Genomic DNA, 26,799 nt, shown 5'->3' on the forward strand with positions numbered 1-26,799 from the left:
CTGAAGGTCAGTTACACTGCTGAAATATTTCTGTTGAAACATCCTAACCACCAAGGCAGAAATCAGTCGGTTTGTAATGACTTAATTGCATGACAGCCCAAGCTAACCACAAACTACTCCGACACCAACGTGCGCCTCTATTTAAAGGTGCAGTAAGCGATTTCTGAAAATCTGTTTAAAGTGGATCGTTTCTCCTCCATAAATAGTAGTATTGATTTTGAGTGTGTGCAGCTGGCGACTAACAACCAACTCTTTGCTTGTATACTCGTGTGTACTGTGTTCATTTTTTGTTCTTCCTTGTCATTCGTTCGCTATCTTGGCTTTATTTAGCTTTGCTTGCGCTATGATAGACTTCCACTCTTGCATTTTGGGGGCGGAGCCATCAAGGGTGTGTGTGTGTTTGGGTTGATTTCAGATATCAACAATGATTCCAACAAGGAAATGAGGCTTAATAACCCTTTATTAAGCCTAATTAACCCATTATTAAGCTTAATTTCCTTGTAGGAATCATTGTTGATATTGATATGAACACTCAGGTAAGCTTTCCGTTCTCAACAAAAACTTCTGATAATTTCTGGTTTTGGAGCCTTACTCTGGCTTTGACTGCTAGATACTGTACAGTGAAGTGCCAAAGTTCAAAAGGAAAAATATAAAAATACACTTTGGAAATTTCTTATCAAACATATAAATGTCATAAAATGTTTGATGAGAAATTTCCAAAGTGTATTTTTATATTTTTCCTTTTGACTGCTAAATACAGTCAAGTGCCAGAGTAAGGCTCCAAACCCAGAAATGATCAGAAGTTTGTGTTGCGAACGGAGAGCTTACCCGAGTGTCCATGCTAACACTCATAAACTGCAGCCGGCCGTATAAATCCACACACTTGCATAAACAAACAAACAGACTTTTAGAACTGACTTTACTAGCATTCCATGAATTTGCAATCTTCAAAAAAGTACAAACATGTTGAGTGTTATTTCTTGACGTGTGAGAAATGGATGATAAAGCGTGTGTAGTTTCCTCTTCCTCCGCGGGGATCAGGAAGTAGCCAGTGCTGGCGGGGATCAGGAAGTAGCCAGTGCTGACGGGGATCAGGAAGTAGCCAGTGCTGGCGGGGATCAGGAAGTAGCCAGTGCTGGCGGGGATCAGGAAGTAGCCAGTGCTGGCGGGGATCAGGAAGTAGCCAGTGCTGGCGGGGATCAGGAAGTAGCCAGTGCTGGCGGGGATCAGGAAGTAGCCAGTGCTGGCGGTCAGCTGTAATACTTGGATCTCTTGGGGCTGCGACTGCGGTCTCGCCTGTGGCGTTTGTGCTCGCCGTCTCGCTCTCTGCCTCGCTCTCTCTGTTTTTCCTTCTCTCTTTCCTTGTCCTTTGGTCTCTCTCTGTCTCTTGAACGCGACCGCTGTCTGCCTTTATCTTTTTCTCTACGACTCTCATCGCGATCCTAGAAAACAGGAGAAGAAAAACAAATGATGAGGCACGGATACTGAGAAAAAAGGGACAAAGACAGATTTCATTCGGCACTGATTCGACAATTCATTCGTTAATTCCCCCCGAGATTAACGCGCTGTGTCCAAATACGGCTAATTCCATATTATATAGTAGGGGGAAAAAAAAGTATGTTAGCCGAGTAGCATGTCTGAATTCAGAGCGTTCCTAAAACAGCCGGGGAAAAATTAAATGTCCGACAAAATTAAATCTCTCCGGTCAAATAGTCCGATTAAAATTGCGTAATATTCCTGCCCCCCTAACACAAAATGAATTTGAGAATAAGCCTAAAATGTATAAAGCAAAAATACACCGGCCTTTGGCTAAGTTATAAAGGAACAGGTCTACCGTTTGAAAGTTATTAAACAACATCGCATGCTGCATTTCAAATAAAGCGCACGCCTAAAACGGCTGTAATATAGACCTAAACAACGAACGATTGAGTGAGACGTTTCAGATATGGCCAGGCCCAGGCAGGCAAGCCTTAAAAGCTGTTTCAGAGGCCAGACGCGACGCACGATGGTGAATCAGGAACCTCTCATTATATAGATCAGTGGTTCGAATCCGCGCACTCGTAGGCTACAGTTTTATTTTCTCTCATCAAAACTGAATAGCCTGGTGGCTTCCGGTGATGGCGTAACGAGACAGACGTGTTTGGTGATCGCTCTCCGAGATTGATGGAAAATACCCACCAAAACTCGATGATATATTATCCATTAATAGAGTAAGTTAAGCATTTGAGTGGGGTTCAACACATTAAAGGCCAAAAAGACGCAAAATGCCTAAAGGAGACAAATCAATAACCGCGACAAAAGCTAGCAACGCAACCGAGCAAGCAAGCACGAGCCCGGGCGGAACTAACAAAACCTCGAGCGCGATATTGGAAGCAATAGAAACGCTTAAATCCGAACTGAAGGAGGACAATGACAAACTAAGGAAGGACATCAATGCCCTGCGCCAGGAGATGGGTAATAAACTCGACAACCTGACGGAGGAAGTGAGAGGCCTGATGGAAAGAATGGATGAAGCGGAGAATCGCGTGGGTCGTGTTGAGGACATGACACTTGATTTGACTGAAGCGCTGACTGAAACCATTAAGCGACAGAGGAGTATCCAAAACAAACTGACCGATCTCGAATCTAGATCGCGAAGGAACAACATTCGCCTTTTCGGGGTAGAAGAGGGAGAGGAAGGGAAGTCGGTGACGCAATTCGTGACAGATTTCCTCAAGCGTGAGTTACCTTTGCCAGCGGACTTGGATCTTAAAATTCAGCGAGCCCACAGAGTCTTCGCAGCTAAGCCCCGACCAAATAATAACCCGAGACAAATTATAGTAAATTTTCAAGAATATACTACTAAAGAGCTAATCCTCAAGGAAGCGTGGAAAAAAGGACGCATTCAGTCAAATGAGAGAAACATTTATTTCGACCACGACTATGCAACTGAGATCGTCCAAAAACGCATGGCATATCAAGAGATTAAGAAAGTGCTGAAGGAGAAAGGTGTTCGTTTCCAAACACCCTACACGAGCATACGAATCCATTGGGAGAGTGGCGTCGGAACATACAGCAGCGCACACGAAGCTGGGATGGAGTTGAGGAAGCGGGGCTTGGAAGTGGAGGTGCCGACAGCGGTTACGGAAGAAGTCGCTATGGAGACTCGACTGAAGTCCTTGGGATGGCAGCGGGAGGCGCGTCCCCGGCGAGAGCACAGAGTCCCTACGGCGCAGAGGGCAAAAGAGAAATTGATGGAGTTTCAGAGAAGCGGGAAAAAATGAAGGATGAGGAGCGTTTGCATTATTGACACAGGAAGGCCTTTGTAATTCACAGGACTGAAGGAGAGGCACCAGAGAAGGAGTTAGGACGTTGGACACTAAGGATGGAAGTAGTTTCCAAACCTTACATAGGGCCCTCCCCTTACGGGAGACACTACCCTAGGCCTACCGACGGGGCCCAGTTGGGAGAGATATTCTTCCATTTGAGGAGGAGTCACAGGTATCCCCGGTTTCATTGTTTCTATTTATTTTATTTTTTTATTTTTTTTGTTCTCGGTAATAGTTCCTGTTCACTTGTGGGGTCTACAGCAATAATTTACTCAGGGTATGAGTGGGTCATGTAAAGTGAAAATTGAGACAATAAATGTAAATGGTCTGGGTAATCCGATAAAGAGGAGTAGGTTGATAACGAAATTGAAAAGGGATAATATGCAAGTTATATTCATACAAGAAACTCATATGTCAAATGAAGAACATGAGAAATTTAAAAAGCTTGGTTACATAAATTCATTTTATAGTTCGTACAAGAATAGCAGAAGGAGAGGAGTTATTACCCTAATTTCAAACACTGTTAATTTTGAATTGACTGAGGAATGTTCCGATAAACATGGCAGATATGTGATTGTTAAAGGGAGGATTGATAATACTGTAGTCACACTAGTCAATGTGTATGCTCCCCCTGAGGAAGACAAAACATTCTTTAATTTATTGTTTGACAAAATAACAATGAGTGAGGGGATTTTGATATGTGGAGGCGATTGGAACACAATTTTGAATTACACTAAAGACACAACAAGTACTAAAAGATATAAAAACATCAAATCCAAGATTCTTAATATTCTAATGAAAGATGCAGGTCTGTGTGATGTTTGGAGAGTTCTGCATCCATTAGAGAGAGACTATACGCATTATTCTGCTGCTCATAAGGTACATTCTAGGATTGACTACTTTCTGATGAATACAATAGATAGACATCGGGTTATAGACTGTAAAATCGGAATAGCAGATGTGTCAGATCACAATGCTATATACTTAACTATACATCTTGATTGTCCAAACAAAACAACATTATGGAAAATGAATGTTAATATTCTTAATAATGAAATTGCGGTGCAAGAAATCAAAAAAGAGATTCAAGACTGTATAGCCAATAATAAGGATGAACAAATAGAGCCAACAATATTATGGGACACTATAAAAGCAGTGATGAGAGGAAACCTGATATCAAGGCTAGCTCACATTAAAAAAAAGAAAAAGCTATTACAAGCTGAATTAGAACAAAATATGAGAAATCTAGAAAAACAACAGCATACAGATAAGAGTGATAAATTGGCTGGTATGTTAAAAGGAATTAGAAAACAATTATCAGACATGGCAAACGAGGAGACAGAAAAGAAACTGAGATTCACAAAACAAATCTTTTATGAATCAGGTCCCAAAGCAACTAAAATATTAGCAAAAAGATTAAGATCACAGCAAATAAGGAACTCAATTAACAAAATCAGAGATCCAGAAAGTAATGTCATAACATATGAACCTGAGGAAATCAAAAATATTTTTCATAAATATTACAAATCTCTGTATAATCATTCAGAACAAGTAGATAAAAAAGAAATTGAAGATTATTTAGCTGAATTAGATCTCCCCTCCATAGGAACTACTCAAAATGGATCATTAAATTCACCCATTACTAAAAAAGAACTTGATAATGCTATTTGTAGATTGAAATGCAAAAAAAGTCCAGGTACAGATGGCTATCCTAACGAATGGTACAAAGTTTATAAAGAAGACCTTGCCCCTCTATTGTTGGAATCTTTTAATTGGACACTCAAACATGCAAAATGCCCTCCCTCATGGAAAGAGGCCATGATAACAGTTATACCAAAGGAAGGTAAAAATAAAGAGTTATGTGAGTCCTATCGTCCAATTTCCATTTTGAATGTTGATTATAAATTATTCACGTCTATAATCGCTAGAAGATTAGAAACCTTCCTCCCTGACCTGATAGATGAGGACCAGACAGGTTTTATAAAAGGTCGCCAAACACAAGATAACATTCGGCGCACATTACATATAATTAATGAAGTCAATAAACAGAGCACTCCTACAGCCTTAGTAAGTCTTGATGCGGAAAAGGCTTTTGATAGAGTCAGCTGGAATTTCCTTTTTGCGGTTTTGAAAAGAATGGGTTTTGATAAAACTATCATTAAATGTATACAGGCCCTATACGATAAACCAGTGGCTAGAATTAAAATAAATGGTAACTTAACAGACAGATTCGAGCTCTTCAGAGGAACAAGACAGGGATGTTGTCTGAGCCCCTCCCTATTTGCCTTGTTTATAGAGCCTTTGGCTCAGTATATAAGACAAAGTAAAGAACTTAAAGGAATCACAGTCGCTAAGGATGAACATAAATTAGGTCTTTTTGCAGATGATATTATCATATACCTCAGCAATCCAGATTATACGATTGCTAAACTTTTTACGCTACTAAAAGATTTTGGAGGGAAATCTGGGTATAAGTTAAACATTTCAAAAACCCAAGTTCTCTGTATAAAATACAGACCAGCTGATTCAATCAGACGAGCTTACAAATTAAAATGGGATTCAGGAAAAATAAAATATTTAGGTGTTTATCTGACTAGAGAACTAAATACATTATATGAGGCTAATTATAATAAGATTAATGAAGATATACAAAAAGATTTGACAAAATGGGCAACACTAGTAATGGATTTAAGTTCAAGGATAGAGGTGATAAAAATGAATGTGTTGCCTAGATTGCTGTACTTATTTATTTCGCTGCCAATTTGTATACCAAAAACTCAATTTGATAAATGGGACAAACAAGTGAGTAGATTTATTTGGAAGGGGGAAAGACCAAGAGTTAAGCTTAAAACTCTACAACTAGAGAAAAAAAGAGGAGGACTTGCTCTTCCTAATTTTAAAGAATATTTCCTAGCTGCCCAGTTAAGATATATAATCTATTGGTGCTCGTCAGAATATTATTCCAAATGGAAACACATTGAGCTTAACTACGGAACATGCCAACCACAAACGAGGTTGGGTGAGAAAACATCTAACCAACCTATAGAACCAAATCCTATAGTAGACACAACAATTAAGATCTGGTGGGACATAATGAATAAGTACAAATTGGAGGGGGATTGTAAATTGTTGATCTGGCCATTGTACTCTACAAAATTCAGAAGTGGACAGATGGATAGCACATTTAAAAGATGGACAGACAAGGGAATCACCGCAGTGTGTACATTAACAGAGGGTAAAAAGTTTAAATCTTTTGAAAACTTGAAGAGGGAATTTGACCTGGAAAACTCTGATTTATTTAGGTATTTCCAACTAAGACATTTTTATAATACAGACAGAGAAAATCACCTCTCTCAAGAGGGCAGTGATTTAATAGATATGATCGCGGGGGCATACAGACATTTACCCTCGAAAACAGTATCCAGGGTGTACAAATGTTTACAAAATTGCAATAGGTTTGATTCCCTGTATATAAAACAGAAATGGGAAGTAGAACTGCAGCTTAAATTGTCAGAGGATGATTGGCATTCGATCTGTCTTTTTCAACAAACTTCTACTAGCTCCAGACAATGGAGAGAATTTGGCTGGAAGAACTTGGTGAGATACTTCATTACCCCCCTCATCAAAAGCAAACAGTTAAAAAAGAACCAACAGTGTTGGAGACTTTGCGGGGATGTCAATGTCAATCACTCTCATATATTTTGGTCATGTATAAAAATTCGCCCCTACTGGGAATCTATTGTAACAGAAATGGAAAAAAATTTGGGTTACAAAATACAGAATGACCCACAGTCTCTGTATTTAGGCCTGTTAACTAAAGATGCTGTTAAAGGGGAAGACATTTATCTACTCAAAGTGATGCTGATATCAAGTAAGAAAGTTATAACGAGGAATTGGTTGAAAAGTGAACCTTTGAGTCTGGACCAATGGAGGAATATAATGGAGGAAATATGTGCAATGGAAAAAATGACCCACGACCTGAGATTGGAAGCACATAAATGTAAAATACGATGGTGGAAATGGACTTGTTATGTAATGCACTCAAAGGTATGAAACGAATGGAAGACCTGTATTTGTAGTACCCTACTAGTTTTTTTTTTTTTTTTTGCTGCTGTTGTTTTTTTTTTTGTTTTTTTTTTCTGATCATTGTGAATTTAAGAAATGCAAATAATAATAATAATAATAAAAAAAGTAAAAAAAAAAAAAAAAAAAACTGAATAGCCTATGTTCATCAGTGGTTACAGCCTATATTAAGCAGGGACACTTTGTGTGTTTTATTTTGTGATTTCACCGGAATGAATAGAGAGTCTCTGCAACGGCGATAGATTGAAACGCGCGTCCGAGTGAAGATTGTGCAGCCGAGCGCTCGTGTCCGCTGCTAGCGCTAAATTGATCTCTTATTTAATAGCGAGCTAAATGGATGATATGCTAGTTCACTGGAGATGTTTTATTTATTTGTATTAGGTACATCCGTGCCTCAATGTTTCAAAAAGTGAATGTGTGTGAAACCATAGTAAAAAACAATTGGTATTGATTGACGCCAATCGGACGTTCATGTTTTTTTCCCGTCTATTTGAAAGTTAGGCTAATAATAACATGTTGCATTCTATACGGCCTGATTATGTCATTTTTTAAGTTACATAGCCTGCCTCCAGTTTTCCTCAACTTGACTAATTAAGAGGGATATTTGACCAGCATATCATCAACATGTCCGTAAACAACATGACATCATGACTTTGCGTAAACATACACGCCACTTTCAAGTCAAGTGGCGTGTTATCTATACGCATTTTGAGCTATCCGCGTGTATGTCCACGCCGAAACGAACCGTCATCTTTTGCGTGTATGTCTACGCCGTTAAACGTCCGAGTGATTCCGCGTGTATGTGTACGCCGTTAAATGTCCGAGCGAAACGAAGCAAAATTCATATCTACATCTGGGGAGCGATTTTTTTTTTCCTAGGATGGTAGGGGAAGACTCATAAATAGTATTAACCCCAGTGACGGGTAGGTTTAGGGACGGGGTTGGGGTAGGTCATATATATACAGTAATGTAACGTTAAGTCAACGGCGTTGATAAACACGCTGAAAAGCGATTATGCGTGTTGATAGCACGCCAAAAATGGAAATACGAATTGGCGTGTCATACATACGCCATTTCATGAGATCAGTCTGTCGTAAAACGAAACCTCTGCCGGTCACTTTGACCGGCACCATTGTTTTCTAGTGGAAACTCTGGGTGAAAGTCCCCGGATGACCTGCTTTCCCGGCGAGTTCCTGAAGTGCGCATCCGATGGACAGGATTGTGAATGGAGAAGCGACACAACTAAAGTTGGTCGGTCACATGATAATGACAACATGGCAGATGTAGCATCTCGGATTTCCACTCATACTACACACATTCATAATATACAGAACATACTTTTTCACAAAGTACGTTTCACACTACATGTGCAGTTCCTACAATACAGTATGCCATGTCAGACGCCACTCAAGTCCATAAAACATATAAAGATGAACACTAACATTCCTTAATTTATTAAAGCAACAAATACACCAGTGGTTCACATGTTTGTTCTGATGGAGTGCAGCAGGGTAACTCTCATAATAATAATCACACATAACTAACTTCATAATCATGTATAATTGGAAAAGCTAATTCAAATGATCAAGTTTGCTTTAGGAGAAAACACTGTAGCTTGTGTTGTTGGGACCGTGCTTAAACAACATTACAGTGTTTCTGCATATTGCCAAATTGCATGACATGCCCTCATTCCCTAAAGAGCCACTACAATAAATACAGGTAAAACATGGTTTGTGCTGACCACGAGTTCACTGCAACAAATTACCGGCTGCCAACAGCAACAGGCCAAACAAGAGCAATGATATATTACTTATATACAGTATACACTCACCTAAAGGATTATTAGGAACACCATACTAATACTGTGTTTGACCCCCTTTCGCCTTCAGAATTGCCTTAATTCTACGTGGCATTGATTCAACAAGGTGCTGAAAGCATTCTTTAGAAATGTTGGCCTATATTGATAGAATAGCATCTTGCAGTTGATGGAGATTTGTGGGATGCACATCCAGGGCACGAAGCTCCCGTTCCACCACATCCCAAAGATGCTCTATTGGGTTGAGATCTGGTGACTGTGGGGGCCATTTTAGTACAGTGAACTCATTGTCATGTTCAAGAAACCAATTTGAAATGATTGGAGCTTTGTGACATGGTGCATTATCCTGCTGGAAGTAGCCATCAGAGGATGGGTACATGGTGGCCATAAAGGGATGGACATGGTCAGAAACAATGCTCAGGTAGGCCGTGGCATTTAAACGATGCCCAATTGGCACTAAGGGGCCTAAAGTGTGCCAGGAAAACATCCCCCACACCATTACACCACCACCACCAGCCTGCACAGTGGTAACAAGGCATGATGGATCCATGTTCTCATTCTGTTTACGCCAAATTCTGACTCTACCATCTGAATGTCTCAACAGAAATCGAGACTCATCAGACCAGGCAACATTTTTCCAGTCTTCAACTGTCCAATTTTGGTGAGCTCTTGCAAATTGTAGCCTCTTTTACCTATTTGTAGTGGAGATGAGTGGTACCCGGTGGAGTCTTCTGCTGTTGTAGCCCATCCGCCTCAAGGTTGTGCGTGTTGTGGCTTCACAAATGCTTTGCTGCATACCTCGGTTGTAACGAGTGGTTATTTCAGTCAAAGTTGCTCTTCTATCAGCTTGAATCAGTCGGCCCATTCTCCTCTGACCTCTAGCATCAACAAGGCATTTTCGCCCACAGGACTGCCGCATACTGGATGTTTTTCCCTTTTCACACCATTCTTTGTAAACCCTAGAAATGGTTGTGCGTGAAAATCCCAGTAACTGAGCAGATTGTGAAATACTCAGACCGGCCCGTCTGGCACCAACAACCATGCCACGCTCAAAATTGCTTAAATCACCTTTCTTTCCCATTCTGACATTCAGTTTGGAGTTTAGGAGATTGTCTTGACCAGGACCACACCCCTAAATGCATTGAAGCAACTGCCATGTGATTGGTTGATTAGATAATTGCATTAATGAGAAATTGAACAGGTGTTCCTAATAATCCTTTAGGTGAGTGTAAATATGATAAGGATTATGGGCCAGGCAAAGGAATCCAGACACCAATAAAGCACTGCAAATGAACAGTGCAGGAACGAAAACATAATACATTTAAACAGTGTGAAAATATTCTTTTACATCTTGCAACTGTGCCTTTATTTTTGCAAAGTGATATCAACTAAGATACTGCAGACCTGCATCAATTAGAGTTGTATCAGCTGCTTCACACATGCAATCTGATTAGCGTTTATATAGTACACATTTAAAAATGTTGGTTTTATATTATTATCATCATAATGCCGTGTAATCTTATGTTGTGTGCTGCAGATACGAGCCTGTCTCAAGGTTGTGAACTGCACTGTTGTGAAGCAGGCGTGTGTTGATTGTGTGCAGGCCAGAGGAAGACAGACTGATCATTGAGGAAGACACAACAAAGACGATCCAATGAAATCTGCTGATTTTTACCATCACTTTATCTCCTGCCTCCTCTTGTCCTGCCTCTGTCTGCTCTTGGGCTGATAGAAGTACTGACTTTGTTGTATAAAAAAGTAAAGATTATAGAGGCAGAGTCTGAAGAAAAAACCACTGAGAACCACTCGACTATTCAAATCCACAGCATCGTACCTTTGACTTTTTATCCTTGGACCTTTCGTTGTCTGAGTGTCGTTTCCGGTCTCGTTTCTCTCTGTCGTCCTCTTCCTCATCTAAGAGAAGCTCATAACGGGAGCTTTAGGAAACAATTAAGAAGGACTAACTTGTGGGAAGATTCGCTATCTATTTTAAAACCAAGTGCATGTTATTCCAGTGAAAAGGTCTTTGTAAAGCATTTACACAGCATGTTGCATTTTTCATTAAAATAGCACAGTTTTAAGCTACTGCTATAAGAAAAGCAGGTTAAGAGGTTAAAACCAAAAGATTAAAGCCGTCCTTTATAGTCATCAATGTGTAACGGTTAAATCAATAACATGAGTTCTGATGACTAAACCCATGATTCAAGCCGAACCATCTCTGCACTGTCTCTACTGTAAACCTCTTTGGAGAGTGAAATACAATTGTCCAAGCTTGATTTAAATGTACAGGGATTATCAGAAGGATACTCCTGCTTGCTTTTGACTTTGTCTTTCAAAGCCAGTTTGGATTTGTTGTCCAGGTCTTTCTCATAGGCCTTAAAGTCATCTTTGGTGTACTTCCCACCTAGAAATGAAACATACTGACAATAAATATATGATATACTGTATATATTACTTAAATGCAAAACACATTAACACAACTAAATTGATTAACATGAGCATTTAACATTGCAGATAAACAACAATGACTGAGCAGCACTACAAAAAAAGAAAAAAGAAAAGTGCATTAAAAAAACGTACACACTCAATTGAGGCGGATACATGTTTTATCCGGTAAGACGACATGCGCATGAACTATGATGGAAACACATTTACAGAATGGAAACATAGCTAATAATTATATTTCTATTACTTTACAGGGTGTGCGTTTAATAAGCGGGGACAGGCTTACCTTTGCCTTTCCATTTGATCTTAGACACAGACTGGCTGAAGTCCACATGAATGCGACGGTCATCTATCAGGACGTTGTCCATTTTGAAGTACGCTTTTTCACAGTCCTCCTCCTTATCAAATAATACACAAATGCATTGATTATTCCAAAATGACTCGCAATGTATATGCCCTGAATGAACATTTTGATGACCTCCCTGAGAAACCCATTTAATTCATTTTAAAAGGCCATTCGACACACAATAAACCCTTTTTTAGAGTGATTCAAGACTCAACTTCTTAAAAGGTCTCTGTTCTGTATATCTGCCGTATCTTTGCTCTTTAAGTTAGTTTAAAAGTACAGAAGCTGTAGAGGACAATTAGCAACCTTGAATCAAAACAAACGCACAAATTCTGAGATGTTTATATCGTATCTACAGCGGATGTGAGTGGTGTGACAACACAACACAATCAAAAGATGTAGACAACACAACACAATCAAAGAGAACCCATTATAATCTGAGGACGGGGAGCGATGAGAGAGACAGCAAAGCCATCTGGATCTTGACATGTTCAGTGTAGACATCGCGCACAGATGATTTAATCTAACTTGATTTCATTAGAAACTTTACAAACCTTGTCAAACTCGATGAATGCATAGCACAGAGATTCTGCTGTTTTCCAGTCTCTGATGATCTCACAACTGCAAATAAACATTAACATGTTAGATCAAAGCCAGCAGATAACATACAGTACACGCATCTACACACACTATAATTTACCCAACAGAAGAGACCAGAACGCTGATGTGTCCCTATGACTTTCACACACTGATGCCCCTGAACAGCACTGCATTAAGATTCAGGCCCAGGCTATGGTCGGAGCTGAATACTAGCATACTGTTAATTGCACACGGGACATCCGACTATGTGAACCAACACGCAAAGATAAGCACTTCAAACAGCAGTATGCTACACCTGTTATCACAATCACATGTTTAATTAGCTGTATGTTAATGGTTCATAACCATCTTTACCAATACATTTTCATGACTTTTCCATGACTTTAAGGCAAATAATCATGACTTAAAGTAAAATAATAAAAATCCATGTTCAAATTTATCATAGCATATATTAACTAAAATGAATGTCTATTAATGCCGTTTTTAATAATAATAATTTTAGTACAATTTGCAACTGTGCCAGATGTTACAAAAGGACACTTGACAATGCCAGAATACTAAGCATTGTAATTTGTTTAACCAATATTATCAATTAAACATATATTCTATCATACAAGACTCTTCTAAATATTTCTGGGTTTATAATTTCCAGGCCTGGAAATTGCTATTTTAAAAATGTTCATGACTGTACGAACCCAGTATGTAGTCAAGAAGTTGGCCTAGTTTTTTTTTTTTAATCACACCAGATATTATTATCCAGTTCATCTGTCACATTTGAAATGGAAGGTCACAAAGCACATTGCATTGTGGGATACAGTATTCCACACAGTGTGCTTGGTTGCATAACGCACATCAGGCCATTCCATGCATGCAGAAAATACTGTGTGCTTTACATGCTGCCTGCTGCTAAAATAGTCCCAGATGAATGTATTAGAGGCTTAACCCTCAGCCCCCTCTCAATCAAAAGAAAAATGATGTACAATAAAAAATAGAAATACATACACACATGGCATAGTCAAAATAAAACTAAAATACTTTTACTGTGTTTCTTCGCCTCAAATCTGTAATAGCAAAGTTATGGTAACACAAATACTCAATATTAACTAGATGCTAATTATCATGGATATTACTAGGATATTAGTACTTATAAAGCACATATTAAAGGGATAGTTCAACCAAAAATGAAAATTCTGTCATTAATTAGTCACCGTCATGTAGTTCCAAACCCATAAGACTTTCCTTCATCTTCAGAACACAAATGAAGATCTTTTTGATGAAATCTGAGAGCTTTCTGTCCCTCCATTGACAGCTACGCAAATACCTCCATTACCTGAACAACTACCACTTTGATGCTTCAAAAAGTTCATTAAAACTAAATCCATATGAATTAAGCGGTTTAGTCCAAATTTTCTTAAGAGACACAATCTTTCTTACGAGGCGCTTTATATGATGAACAATTTAATCCACATAAAAACATTGATCAGTGAACAAACAAAAGCTCAACCAAATCCTTGAAGTGCAAGAACAAACCTCTTGCTAAAGCTCAAACGTGATGCGTAACACAAGAATGAACCTCATTGGTTCTTGAGAAGCTCAAACGTGACGCGTAACACGAGAATGAACCTCATTGGTTCTTGAGAAGCTCAAACGTGATGCGTAACACGAGAATGAACCTCATTGGTTCCTGAGAAGCTCAAACGTGCTGCGTAACACGAGAATGAACCTCATTGGTTCTTGCAGAAGCTCAAACGTGATGCGTAACACGAGAATGAACCTCATTGGTTCTTGAGAAGCTCAAACGTGATGCGTAACACGAGAATGAACCTCATTGGTTCTTGCTGAAGCTCAAACGTGATGCGTAACACGAGAATGAACCTCATTGGTTCTTGAGAAGCTCAAACGTGATGCGTAACACGAGAATGAACCTCATTGGTTCTTGCAGAAGCTCAAACTTGCTGCGTAACACGAGAATGAACCTCATTGGTTCCTGAGAAGCTCAAACGTGATGCGTAACACGAGAATGAACCTCATTGGTTCTTGAGAAGCTCAAACGTGATGCGTTACACGAGAACGAACCTCATTGGTTCTTGAGAAGCTCAAACGTGATGCGTAACACGAGAATGAACCTCATTGGTTCTTGAGAAGCTCAAACGTGATGCGTAACACGAGAATGAACCTCATTGGTTCTTGCAGAAGCTCAAACGTGCTGCGTAACACGAGAATGAACCTCATTAGTTCTTGAGAAGCTCAAACGTGCTGCGTAACACGAGAATGATCCTCATTGGTTCTTGCTGAAGCTCAAACGTGCTGCGTAACACGAGAATGAACCTCATTGGTTCTTGAGAAGCTCAAACGTGATGCGTAACACGAGAATGAACCTCATTGGTTCTTGCTGAAGCTCAAACGTGCTGCGTAACACGAGAATGAACCTCATTGGTTCTTGCAGAAGCTCAAACGTGATGCGTAACACGAGAATGAACCTCATTGGTTCTTGCTGAAGCTCAAACGTGCTGCGTAACACGAGAATGAACCTCATTGGTTCTTGCAGAAGCTCAAACGTGCTGCGTAACACGAGAATTAACCTCATTGGTTCTTGCAGAAGCTCAAACGTGATGCGTAACACGAGAATGAACCTCATTGGTTCTTGCAGAAGCTCAAACGTGATGCGTAACTCGAGAATGAACCTCATTGGTTCTCGCTGAAGCTCAAACGTGATGCGTAACACGAGAATGAACCTCATTGGTTCTCGCTGAAGCTCAAACGTGCTGCGTAACACGAGAATTAACCTCATTGGTTCTTGCAGAAGCTCAAACGTGATGCGTAACACGAGAATGAACCTCATTGGTTCTTGCAGAAGCTCAAACGTGATGCGTAACTCGAGAATGAACCTCTTTGGTTCTCGCTGAAGCTCAAACGTGATGCGTAACACGAGAATGAACCTCATTGGTTCTTGAGAAGCTCAAACGTGATGCGTAACACGAGAACGAACCTCATTGGTTCTCGCTGAAGCTCAAACGTGATGCGTAACACGAGAATGAACCTCATTGGTTCTTGCAGAAGCTCAAACGTGCTGCGTAACTCGAGAATGAACCTCATTGGTTCTTGAGAAGCTCAAACGTGATGCGTAACACGAGAATGAACCTCATTGGTTCTTGCTGAAGCTCAAACGTGCTGCGTAACACGAGAATGAACCTCATTGGTTCTTGCTGAAGCTCAAACGTGATGCGTAACACGAGAATGAACCTCATTGGTTCTTGCAGAAGCTCAAACGTGATGCGTAACACGAGAATGAACCTCATTGGTTCTTGCTGAAGCTCAAACGTGCTGCGTAACACGAGAATGAACCTCATTGGTTCTTGCTGAAGCTCAAACGTGCTGCGTAACACGAGAATGAACCTCATTGGTTCTTGCTGAAGCTCAAACGTGATGCGTAACACGAGAATGAACCTCATTGGTTCTTGCTGAAGCTCAAACGTGATGCGTAACACGATAATGAACCTCATTGGTTCTTGCAGTAGCTCAAACGTGATGCGTAACACGAGAATGAACCTCATTGGTTCTTGTTGAAGCTCAAACGTGATGCGTAACACGAGAATGAACCTCATTGGTTCTTGCTGAAGCTCAAACGTGCTGCGTAACACGAGAATGAACCTCATTGGTTCTTGCTGAAGCTCAAACGTGATGCGTAACACGAGAATGAACCTCATTGGTTCTTGCTGAAGCTCAAACGTGCTGCGTAACACGAGAATGAACCTCATTGGTTCTTGAGAAGCTCAAACGTGATGCGTAACACGAGAATGAACCTCATTGGTTCTTGAGAAGCTCAAACGTGATGCGTAACACGAGAATGAACCTCATTGGTTCTTGAGAAGCTCAAACGTGCTGCGTAACACGAGAATGAACCTCATTGGTTCTTGAGAAGCTCAAACGTGCAGCGTAACACGAGAATGTTAAGTCAAGTCATCTTCATTTATATAGCGCTTTTAACAATGAATTGTTTCAAAGCAGCTTTACAGAGATAAACATATAATTTAAGGTAACAGATTGTTTTGGCGTTATAGCGGTTCTTGAATAATGTTACTGCCAGCTAAAGTTAACTTTGATTGATTCACCTCCGTCGAAATGATCAGACTTTAAACGCGAACCTGTGATTAACGCTGACGGCGTTCACATGCTCATTCAGAATTCTATAGTTATGTGCTTTTTAAAATATATGCGCAGGTTTGTAATTCATACAACCCAGCCTAAACAAACTACTTTTCTTGCCTATAAATTTTGATACAGAATTTTTTATTTATTTTATCACTTCGGGGTACGCGAGCCGGAATTCACAGCGCTTTATCTGTAGAGTGGGAAAGGGATCCTCCATAGGGAGAGGATAGTGGATACTTCAGCACTGCATTGTCATCGGGTCCAGGCGAATCTCCTTCGTCAGATCTGGACACGGCCTGGATCCGGCAGGCTGCGGGAAAACCTCGGGATAAACAAAGACACTAATATTAGCGTAGATGCCATTCTTCTTATGATGTAGCGAGTACATCAAGATTTAAGGGAAGTGTTCCCAGTTCCGGCTGACCTAATCTATGCAGCCTAACATTGACCTAGCATACACATAATACATTATAGACTTCTATAAATTCAAAGAGATGTGTTTTTAGTCTAGCTTTGAACTGACAGAGTGTGTCTGCTTCCCGGACAATGGTAGGAAGACTGTTCCAAAGTTTTGGTGCTAAATAGGAAAAGGATCTACCGCCAGCAGTCGATTTAGATATTCTAGGTATTATCAACTGGCCGGAATTTTGAGATCGCAATAGACGTGAAGGACTATAATGCGTTAAGAGCTCGCTCAAGTACTGCGGAGCTAAACCATTTAGTGCTTTGTAGGTAATCAACAATATTTTAAAATTTATACGATGTTTAATAGGGAGCCAATGCCGTGTTGACAGAACCGGGCTAATATGGTCATATTTCCTGGTTCTGGTAAGAACTCGAGCTGCGGCGTTTTGAACTAGCTGTAGTTTGTTTATTAAGCGTGCAGGGCAACCACCCAGTAGAGCATTACAATAATCTAGCCTTGAGGTCATGAACGCATGGACTAATTGTTCCGCATTTCCCAATGAGAGCATATGGCGTAATTTAGATATATTTTTAAGATGGAAAAATGCAGTTTTACAGATACTAGACACGTGGCTTTCAAAAGAAAGGTTGGTATCAAATAGCACACCCAGGTTCCTAACCGACGACGAAGACTTGACAGAGAAGCCATTAAGTGTTAGACAGTATTCTGGGTTATTACGTGTGGAAGTCTTTTGTCCAATAATTAGAATCTCTGTCTTTTCAGAATTTAGTAGTAGGAAATTACTAGTCATCCAATTTTTTATATCAGCTATGCATTCCGTTAATTTTGTGAATTGGTAAGTTTCGTTGGGTTTTGAAGAAATATACAGCTGAGTATCATCGGCATAACAGTGAAAGCTAACTCCATGTTTCCTAATGATATCTCCTAATGGTAGCATGTACAGAGTGAACAGCAGCGGTCCTAGTACTGAGCCTTGTGGTACGCCATACTGAACTTGTGATCGATAAGACATCTCTTCATTTACTGCTACAAACTGATAACGGTCAGTTAAGTATGATTTAAACCATGCTAATGCAATTCCACTAATGCCAACATAGTTTTCTAGTCTATTTAAAAGAATGTTGTTGTCAATGGTGTCAAATGCAGCACTAAGATCGAGTAACACTAATAGAGAGATACAACCACGATCGGATGATAAGAGCAAATCATTTGTGACTCTAATGAGAGCGGTCTCAGTGCTATGGTACGGTCTAAATCCGGACTGAAAATCCTCGCAGATATCATTTCTTTCTAGAAAGGAACATAGTTGTGAAGATACTGCTTTTTCTGATATCTTTGAAAGAAAAGGCAGATTCGAGATCGGCCTGTAATTGACTAATTCTGTAGGATCAAGTTGTGGTTTTTTAACAAGCGGTTTTATCATAGCCAGTTTAAAGGTTTTTGGTACGTATCCTAGAGACAAAGATGAATTAATGATATTAAGAAGAGGATATATGACCTCTGGAAACATCTCTTTCAGTAGCTTAGTCTACTGATCTAACATACAAGTTGTCGATTTAGATGAATTAACGAATTAATGAATGAACCTCATTGGTTCTTGAGAAGCTCAAACGTGATGCGTAACACGAGAATGAACCTCATTGGTTCTTGCTGAAGCTCAAACGTGATGCGTAACACGAGAATGAACCTCATTGGTTCTTGCTGAAGCTCAAACGTGATGCGTAACACGAGAATGAACCTCATTGGTTCTTGAGAAGCTCAAACGTGATGCGTAACACGAGAATGAACCTCATTGGTTCTTGCTGAAGCTCAAACGTGCTGCGTAACACGAGAATGAACCTCATTGGTTCTTGAGAAGCTCAAACGTGATGCGTAACACGAGAATGAACCTCAGTGGTTCTCGAGAAGCTCAAACGTGATGCGTAACACGAGAATGAACCTCATTGGTTCTCGAGAAGCTCAAACGTGATGCGTAACACGAGAATGAACCTCATTGGTTCCTGAGAAGCTCAAACGTGATGCGTAACACGAGAATGAACCTCATTGGTTCTCGAGAAGCTCAAACGTGATGCGTAACACGAGAATGAACCTCATTGGTTCTCGAGAAGCTCGAACGTGATGCGTAAAACGAGAATGATCCTCATTGGTTCTTGAGAAGCTCAAACGTGATGCGTAACACGAGAATGAACCTCATTGGTTCTTGAGAAGCTCAAACGTGATGCGTAACACGAGAATGAACCTCATTGGTTCTTGCTGAAGCTCAAACGTGCTGCGTAACACGAGAATGAACCTCATTGGTTCTTGAGAAGCTCAAACGTGATGCGTAACACGAGAATGAACCTCAGTGGTTCTCGAGAAGCTCAAACGTGATGCGTAACACGAGAATGAACCTCATTGGTTCTCGAGAAGCTCAAACGTGATGCGTAACACGAGAATGAACCTCATTGGTTCCTGAGAAGCTCAAACGTGATGCGTAACACGAGAATGAACCTCATTGGTTCTCGAGAAGCTCAAACGTGATGCGTAACACGAGAATGATCCTCATTGGTTCCTGAGAAGCTCAAACGTGATGCGTAACACGAGAATGAACCTCATTGGTTCTCGAGAAGCTGGAACGTGATGCGTAAAACGAGAATGATCCTCATTGGTTCTTGAGAAGCTCAAACGTGATGCGTAACACGAGAATGAACCTCATTGGTTCTTGAGAAGCTCAAACGTGATGCGTAACACGAGAATGAACCTCATTGGTTCTTGAGAAGCTCAAACGTGATGCGTAACAAGAGAATGAACCTCATTGGTTCTTGAGAAGCTCAAACGTGATGCGTAACAAGAGAATGAACCTCATTGGTTCTCGAGAAGCTCAAACGTGATGCGTAACACAAGAATGAACCTCATTGGTTCTTGCAGAAGCTCAAACGTGATGCGTAAAACGAGAATGAACCTCATTGGTTCCTGAGAAGCTCAAACGTGATGCGTAACACGAGAATGAACCTCATTGGTTCCTGAGAAGCTCAAACGTGATGCGTAACACGAGAATGAACCTCATTGGTTCTCGAGAAGCTCGAACGTGATGCGTAAAACGAGAATGATCCTCGTTGGTTCTTGAGAAGCTCAAACGTGATGCGTAACACGAGAATGAACCTCATTGGTTCTTGAGAAGCTCAAACGTGATGCGTAACAAGAGAATGAACCTCATTGGTTCTCGAGAAGCTCAAACGTGATGCGTAACACGAGAATGAACCTCATTGGTTCTTGAGAAGCTCAAACGTGAATCGTAACATGAGAATGAACCTCATTGGTTCTTGCTGAAGCTCAAACGTGATGCGTAACACGAGAATGAACCTCATTGGTTCCTGAGAAGCTCAAACGTGATGCTTAACACGAGAATGAACCTCATTGGTTCCTGAGAAGCTCAAACGTGAACACGAGAATGAACCTCATTGGTTCCTGAGAAGCTCAAACGTGCTGCGTAACACGAGAATGAACCTCATTGGTTCTTGAGAAGCTCAAACGTGATGCGTAACTCGAGAATGAACCTCATTGGTTCTTGCTGAAGCTCAAACGTGCTGCGTAACACGAGAATGAACCTCATTGGTTCTTGCTGAAGCTCAAACGTGATGCGTAACACGAGAATGAACCTCATTGGTTCTTGCTGAAGCTCAAACGTGATGCGTAACACGAGAATGAACCTCATTGGTTCTTGCTGAAGCTCAAATGTGATGCGTAACTCGAGAATGAACCTCATTGGTTCTTGCTGAAGCTCAAACGTGCTGCGTAACACGAGAATGAACCTCATTGGTTCTTGCTGAAGCTCAAACGTGATGCGTAACACGAGAATGAACCTCATTGGTTCCTGAGAAGCTCAAACGTGATGCTTAACACGAGAATGAACCTCATTGGTTCCTGAGAAGCTCAAACGTGATGCTTAACACGAGAATGAACCTCATTGGTTCCTGAGAAGCTCAAACGTGATGCGTAACACGAGAATGAACCTCATTGGTTCTTGCTGAAGCTCAAATGTGATGCGTAACTCGAGAATGAACCTCATTGGTTCTTGCTGAAGCTCAAACGTGCTGCGTAACACGAGAATGAACCTCATTGGTTCTTGCTGAAGCTCAAACGTGATGCGTAACACGAGAATGAACCTCATTGGTTCTTGCTGAAGCTCAAATGTGATGCGTAACTCGAGAATGAACCTCATTGGTTCTTGCTGAAGCTCAAACGTGCTGCGTAACACGAGAATGAACCTCATTGGTTCCTGAGAAGCTCAAACGTGATGCGTAACACGAGAATGAACCTCATTGGTTCCTGAGAAGCTCAAACGTGCTGCGTAACACGAGAATGAACCTCATTGGTTCTTGAGAAGCTCAAACGTGCTGCGTAACACGAGAACGAACCTCATTGGTTCTTGCATGAGCTTTTTTTTACCACAACTGTTTTGCGAGTTGATGAATGTTTATATGTGAATAAAAGCCTAAATTCAATCTGTTCATCATACAAAGCGATTGTGTCTCTTCAGAAAATTTGGACTAAACCACTTAATTCATATGGATCAGTTTTAAATTAATTAACTCTTAATTAACTTTTTGAAGCATCAAAGTGGTATTTGCGTAGCTGTCAAAGGAGCGACAGAAAGCTCTCAGATTTCATTTGTGTTTTGAAGATGAACAAAAGTCTTCATTTTTGGGTTAACTATACCTTTAATGTCTTATTCTGCAAGACCATATTCCCTCAATCCTACCCAATACCTAAACTTAACTACCTTGCTAACTATTAATAAGCAGTAATTAGGAGTTTATTGAGTTAAAAGTGAGTATTGAACTAATCTAAAGTGTGACCAAACTTATTATTTACAAGATTATATTCTATATTATATATAGAAATGACTTTATTTTTAATGACAGATCACTCAATATTAGGGGTGTAACGGTACACAAAAATCATGGTTCGGTACGTACCTCGGTTTTAAAGTCACGGTTCGGTACGTTTTCGATACAGCAAAAAGTAAGAAATGCCAGAGAAATTTCCTATTTGTTAAAAGAAAAAATATTTTTTAAATAAGTGTGAGTTTTCCTACATCTTGAAACTTTCAGGTTTATAAATGGGGGTCATCTTTAAAGAATGAACAAATAATGTTTTGGTCATCACATTAAAAATAACATTTAAATATATGAAGAGTTCAGATGCAAAAGCCATTTGAAATTTTCTTCTAGAATGATCATTTTTATGAAGCTTGTATATTTAAGTTCAGTAATTTCACTTAAATGGCAATGAAGATTACCTATTAATTGTCATTTGAGTGAAATTACTGAACTTAAATATACAAGCTTCATAAAAATGATCATTCTAGAAGAATATTTCAAATGGCACTTATAGAGGCTTTTGCATCTGAACTCTTCATATATTTATTTATATAATATTTGAGTTTTGAAGTGCTGCAAAAAGATGTGTGAAGTACTTGAAAGCATTTCACTATTCCAGCCAAACTGGTTACAGTTATGGTGAATGTTGCTGGTCTGTGGACGTAAAGTATTACTAGTTCATTCACGGCACAATATTTCTCCTGGTGTCCACGTCAGCGCTGTTTGATCTAATAGAGATCTACGGTTAATAATAGGGGTGGTTAATCTGTCTGATTTCCCGATTCGATTCGATTACGATTATTGAAGTCCCGATTCGATTACAGTCGATTTTCGATTATTAACGATTCTCGATTAGCGATTATTGATTTTCCATTTCACAACATATGATTATATTAGCAGCAACATTTTGGTATTAATTGCACTTTTTATTTGTTTGATATTCAATGAAAATGTATTGATGGTTAGTGAGGACATGCAAACATGCTTGTTGTCTACTTCTTAGGCAACCCATTATAAATAAATACATTTTTTAAAGCAATTGTGTTGCATTATAATGCAAAGGCACCTGGTTCTATTAACTGACAGCATTAAAAGGCATTTTGTGATTTCCTTCAATTGAAAATCTTTGAAGCAAGTTTGGGGGACTCTAGGGCACCCAATTCAGAGAATCACCCAGAAATTCAAAAGAACAGCATTTATCTGAAATAGAAAGCTTTTGTAACATTAAACAATACCGTTCAAAAGTTTGGAGTCGGTAAGAATTTTTATTTAATTTTTTGGGCGAAAGAAAAAAGAAATCATTACTTTTATTCATACAAATCGATTATCTGAATCTTTTGTGTGTGTGTGTGACTATAAATACGTTGCTTTAAAAGTAAATGACCCATAAAGAATTAACGTACAATATATTTTATTAACATTGCAAAGAACCAACAGGAAAATAAATGTGTGCCTGAACTAGGAGCATACTTGTAGTAAATTCTTTCCTCTGACTGGAAACGTGTCAAATGGCTTCTCATATTTGTCGTGTTTCCGTCGTTAGTTTTATTCTACAAAGCTTACAACTAGGGTTGCTCTTGTCCAGCTCCTTTCCCCCTTCAACTTCAGAAGTCAAAATATTTCCACGTCAGCTAACCTAACAAGGAGGGTGTTTGGATTTAGCGCGCTCAGCCATCGCGTCTCTGTTATGTGCACGCCACAGACGGGTCCGGCCACTGCACTTCCGCGCTTCAGAGTTCCGTCTTTCGCGTTCCGTCAATATTACGTGATTATAAATATATATATATGTTTTTTTTTTGTTTTTTTTGGAAAATCGATTTTTTTACATTTGTGAATCGATTCAGAATCGTCCACGTCCGCATCGCGATGCATCTAAGAATCGATTTTTTCCCCCACCCCTAGTTAATAACGGAGAAATGTGAATGCTTCTCACTAGATCTCGCAGCGATGTTATTACTTCAGTGGCGAATTCAAATGTTTTCTTCACTGGATCTCTGAGCGCTGTGTAGTAACAGTGTCGCTTGATCGAGATCGGCTCGCGCTGCACAGATGTTGCTGGTCCGAACTGATAAACGGTCCGTGAAGCACAATATAATGAGTAGCGCAGTTTCGTTCCGCTTTCATTATGTTTGCCATTTGATGTTGCGCAACATTGTGGTGATCGCGCCAGCGCTGATTTTGTCGGCAGGAAAAATGGTCCAAAGAATCGTTCTGTTTGTATGCGTACCGAACCGGAAGCCTCGTACCGAAACGGTTCAATACGAATACATGTACCGTTATACCCCTAACTCATATGTAAAACAAGAAAAGCACCACTAGCTAAGACCTCAGTTAAGTGCTTTAAGAGCACAAAAGGTAAAAGTCCTTGGATCAACCCTTGCAGAGATTAAAAAATGTAATCTTTCGGTTCCCAGCCGTAAACTTCACTCACAATGTTTAACCACAACGACGAGTGAGAGACTATCATTGGAACTAATACAGCAGTAACATATTCTATTAACTCACCATTTAATGGAGCCGAAACGTGAGAAGATGATCTCTAGATCTTCATCTGTGGTCACAGGATTCAGTTTACACACAAACAGCACGTTCTCTGGAGGCTTGACTTCTGCATCTGGCAGATCACCCACCTTTCAACAAGAAGCATTCACATGTTCACATGTACAGCATGATCACGTGAGGTGATCAGTAAAAGATGTCTAGAGTCATGTTCATGTGGAAGTGATGAACTTTACCATCTCTAGTAGAATGGCTTGCGTCTTTGCTTCCTTGTCTTTTATCAGTTCATCCAGCTGCTCAGCATCTCCGTCATCATCGTTTATGGCCTCGTCGGCCCCAATCCGACCACTCTAAAACATGCACAAGCATGGATCATTCAATCTAAAATCAATAACAAAGCACATTTAAAAAAACAAAAACACATCACCTGCTCTTTCTGATTTGAATAGCACCCCCCCACACACACACACACACTCAACACTGCAATAATAATAATTCATATTTTTATATTAGCATTAAACCACTACATTTAAAGGGTTTAGAAGTGAACATCTAACCTGAAGTTTAATAATCAACATAATATTGTAAATGTTTTACACGTAGTAAAATTACATAATAAAATAATCAGGTCATGTATTTCCTAGGAACTGAACCCATTGCTTATTTTATAATACTTCAAGTGTCTTTATTATGCTATTTTAAAGGCTCATAATTTTGTTTTGGACTCTCCTACATGTTCACATGCATTCAAGGTCAAAAAAACACTTTAAATTTCACCATAATCATCATAATTTCATTTTTTCTCACAGTGTCTGAAACAGAAAGGAGGGGTTTAGAGAGAGAACGGAGAGCCTCCTCTGCTCTGATTGGTCAGATGGTGTTGTTTGCGGGCAGCCAATGAAGACCATAGGCTGGTATTATGCAAATTTGTTACCAAGTAGAAGGTTCAAGCAGAAAAATAAAACTGGAATTACTGACTCGTTTCATGCACTTCAGAATCAGTTCAATAACTCTATTTATCTGCATTTTCATCTTTGAAAATTTGGGGAGAAAAAAAAAATTCATCAAGCTATTTTAAAACACATGATCCTTTTCTTTTAGTGTGGCTCATACCCAAACTAAACAAACATAACTTTCTTTCCAAACTGTATTCATTATTCATGGGAGGAGGTAGACCAACAAATTTAACTGAATTGAGAAATCATTGTTTACTTATAGCGGACTCTGCATGCTAATTTTATGATTAAAATTTTTACAAACTAAGTTGGCATAAATCTGCCAGTATTGTGATTGGGTGAGTTTGAATGAAGACACTCACATCCAGCTGCTCTTTAGTGGGTTCAGGCGATCGGTCTGGAACCGGGAGGCCCGCGGGATCATCAAACGGGTCATCCAGAATCACTGTGTGATTAATCCTGCAACCACAATGCAGCCCAGAACTTAGCAGGCACAAAGTCAAGTCACCTTTATTTAGATAGCGCTTTTTACAATACAGATTGTATCAAAGCAGCTTCACAGTGATAACATGAAAATAATACAACAAAGTTTGTTTCTAGAAGAAAATTGCGTCATCGTCCACCTTAAGTAAGGCAGATCAATAATATTGTTGAATATTAAATGTCCCCAACTAAGCAAGCCAAAAGCCAAGGCAACAGTGGAGAGGAACCCAAACTCCATCAGGGACAGAATGGAGAATAAACCTTGGGAGAACCCAGACTCAGTCGGGGGCCAGTTCTCCTCTGGCCAATGAAGGAACAGTGTGTGATTCGGGCAGCATTACAAGTCAGATTGGATCGGAACATTTAGAGTATTTATCCATTTCCATCTGTTTGGAAGTGGAAGTAATCACGCCGGTATGGAGACGAGTTGTTGAGGATCAGTGCCGATGGCCGTCGTGTCGATGAGGCCTTCAGAGGGCTGATGAGGCTGATGAGCACAAACACTGGTGTTTATACTGAAGCCCTTATGTCTATGAATCTGGACCACCCAAACCTCAAAACTATGAGGGAATCCAAAGTGTGGGAATTTTTCTTCTTCATCAAGACTCACAGTACCGCGTGCTGATAAAACATTGGGACTTCTCATTGTTGGCATCACTCCAGTTGTCTATGTTTGTGCCTTCCAGACACGGTCAGTCAAAGGCATTGTTAGCTGGTGTCAACAAGTCCTTGTGAGTCACTGAATGATTCATTGATCAAAAACACTTGATTCATTCTGGAACGCCACTACTGTGTGTTGCTTGGAGACATCATGCAACATTG

At 39.9% G+C, this 26,799-nt stretch overlaps 1 protein-coding gene across 1 annotated transcript in view; it reads right to left on the reverse strand.

The window, feature by feature from the left end:
* Positions 1 to 1,228: 1,228 nt before the first annotated feature.
* ppil4 (peptidylprolyl isomerase (cyclophilin)-like 4) overlaps positions 1,229 to 26,799 on the reverse strand; it is a 28,119-nt gene continuing 2,548 nt past the window's right edge. Inside the window, exons 6-13 of the mRNA XM_056257677.1 lie at positions 25,857 to 25,953; positions 24,775 to 24,888; positions 24,545 to 24,669; positions 12,553 to 12,619; positions 11,939 to 12,050; positions 11,515 to 11,611; positions 11,042 to 11,144; positions 1,229 to 1,442 (exon numbers count right to left, since the gene is read on the reverse strand). Of these exons, the coding sequence (XP_056113652.1) occupies positions 1,251 to 1,442; positions 11,042 to 11,144; positions 11,515 to 11,611; positions 11,939 to 12,050; positions 12,553 to 12,619; positions 24,545 to 24,669; positions 24,775 to 24,888; positions 25,857 to 25,953 (907 nt within the window). The 3' untranslated portion in view covers positions 1,229 to 1,250. The remainder of the gene's footprint in view (positions 1,443 to 11,041; positions 11,145 to 11,514; positions 11,612 to 11,938; positions 12,051 to 12,552; positions 12,620 to 24,544; positions 24,670 to 24,774; positions 24,889 to 25,856; positions 25,954 to 26,799) is intronic.

This window comes from Rhinichthys klamathensis, unplaced genomic scaffold (genome assembly GCF_029890125.1).
Source record: "Rhinichthys klamathensis goyatoka isolate OS25496 unplaced genomic scaffold, OSU_Roscu_1.1 h1tg000141l_1, whole genome shotgun sequence".
Taxonomy (NCBI): domain Eukaryota; kingdom Metazoa; phylum Chordata; class Actinopteri; order Cypriniformes; family Leuciscidae; genus Rhinichthys; species Rhinichthys klamathensis.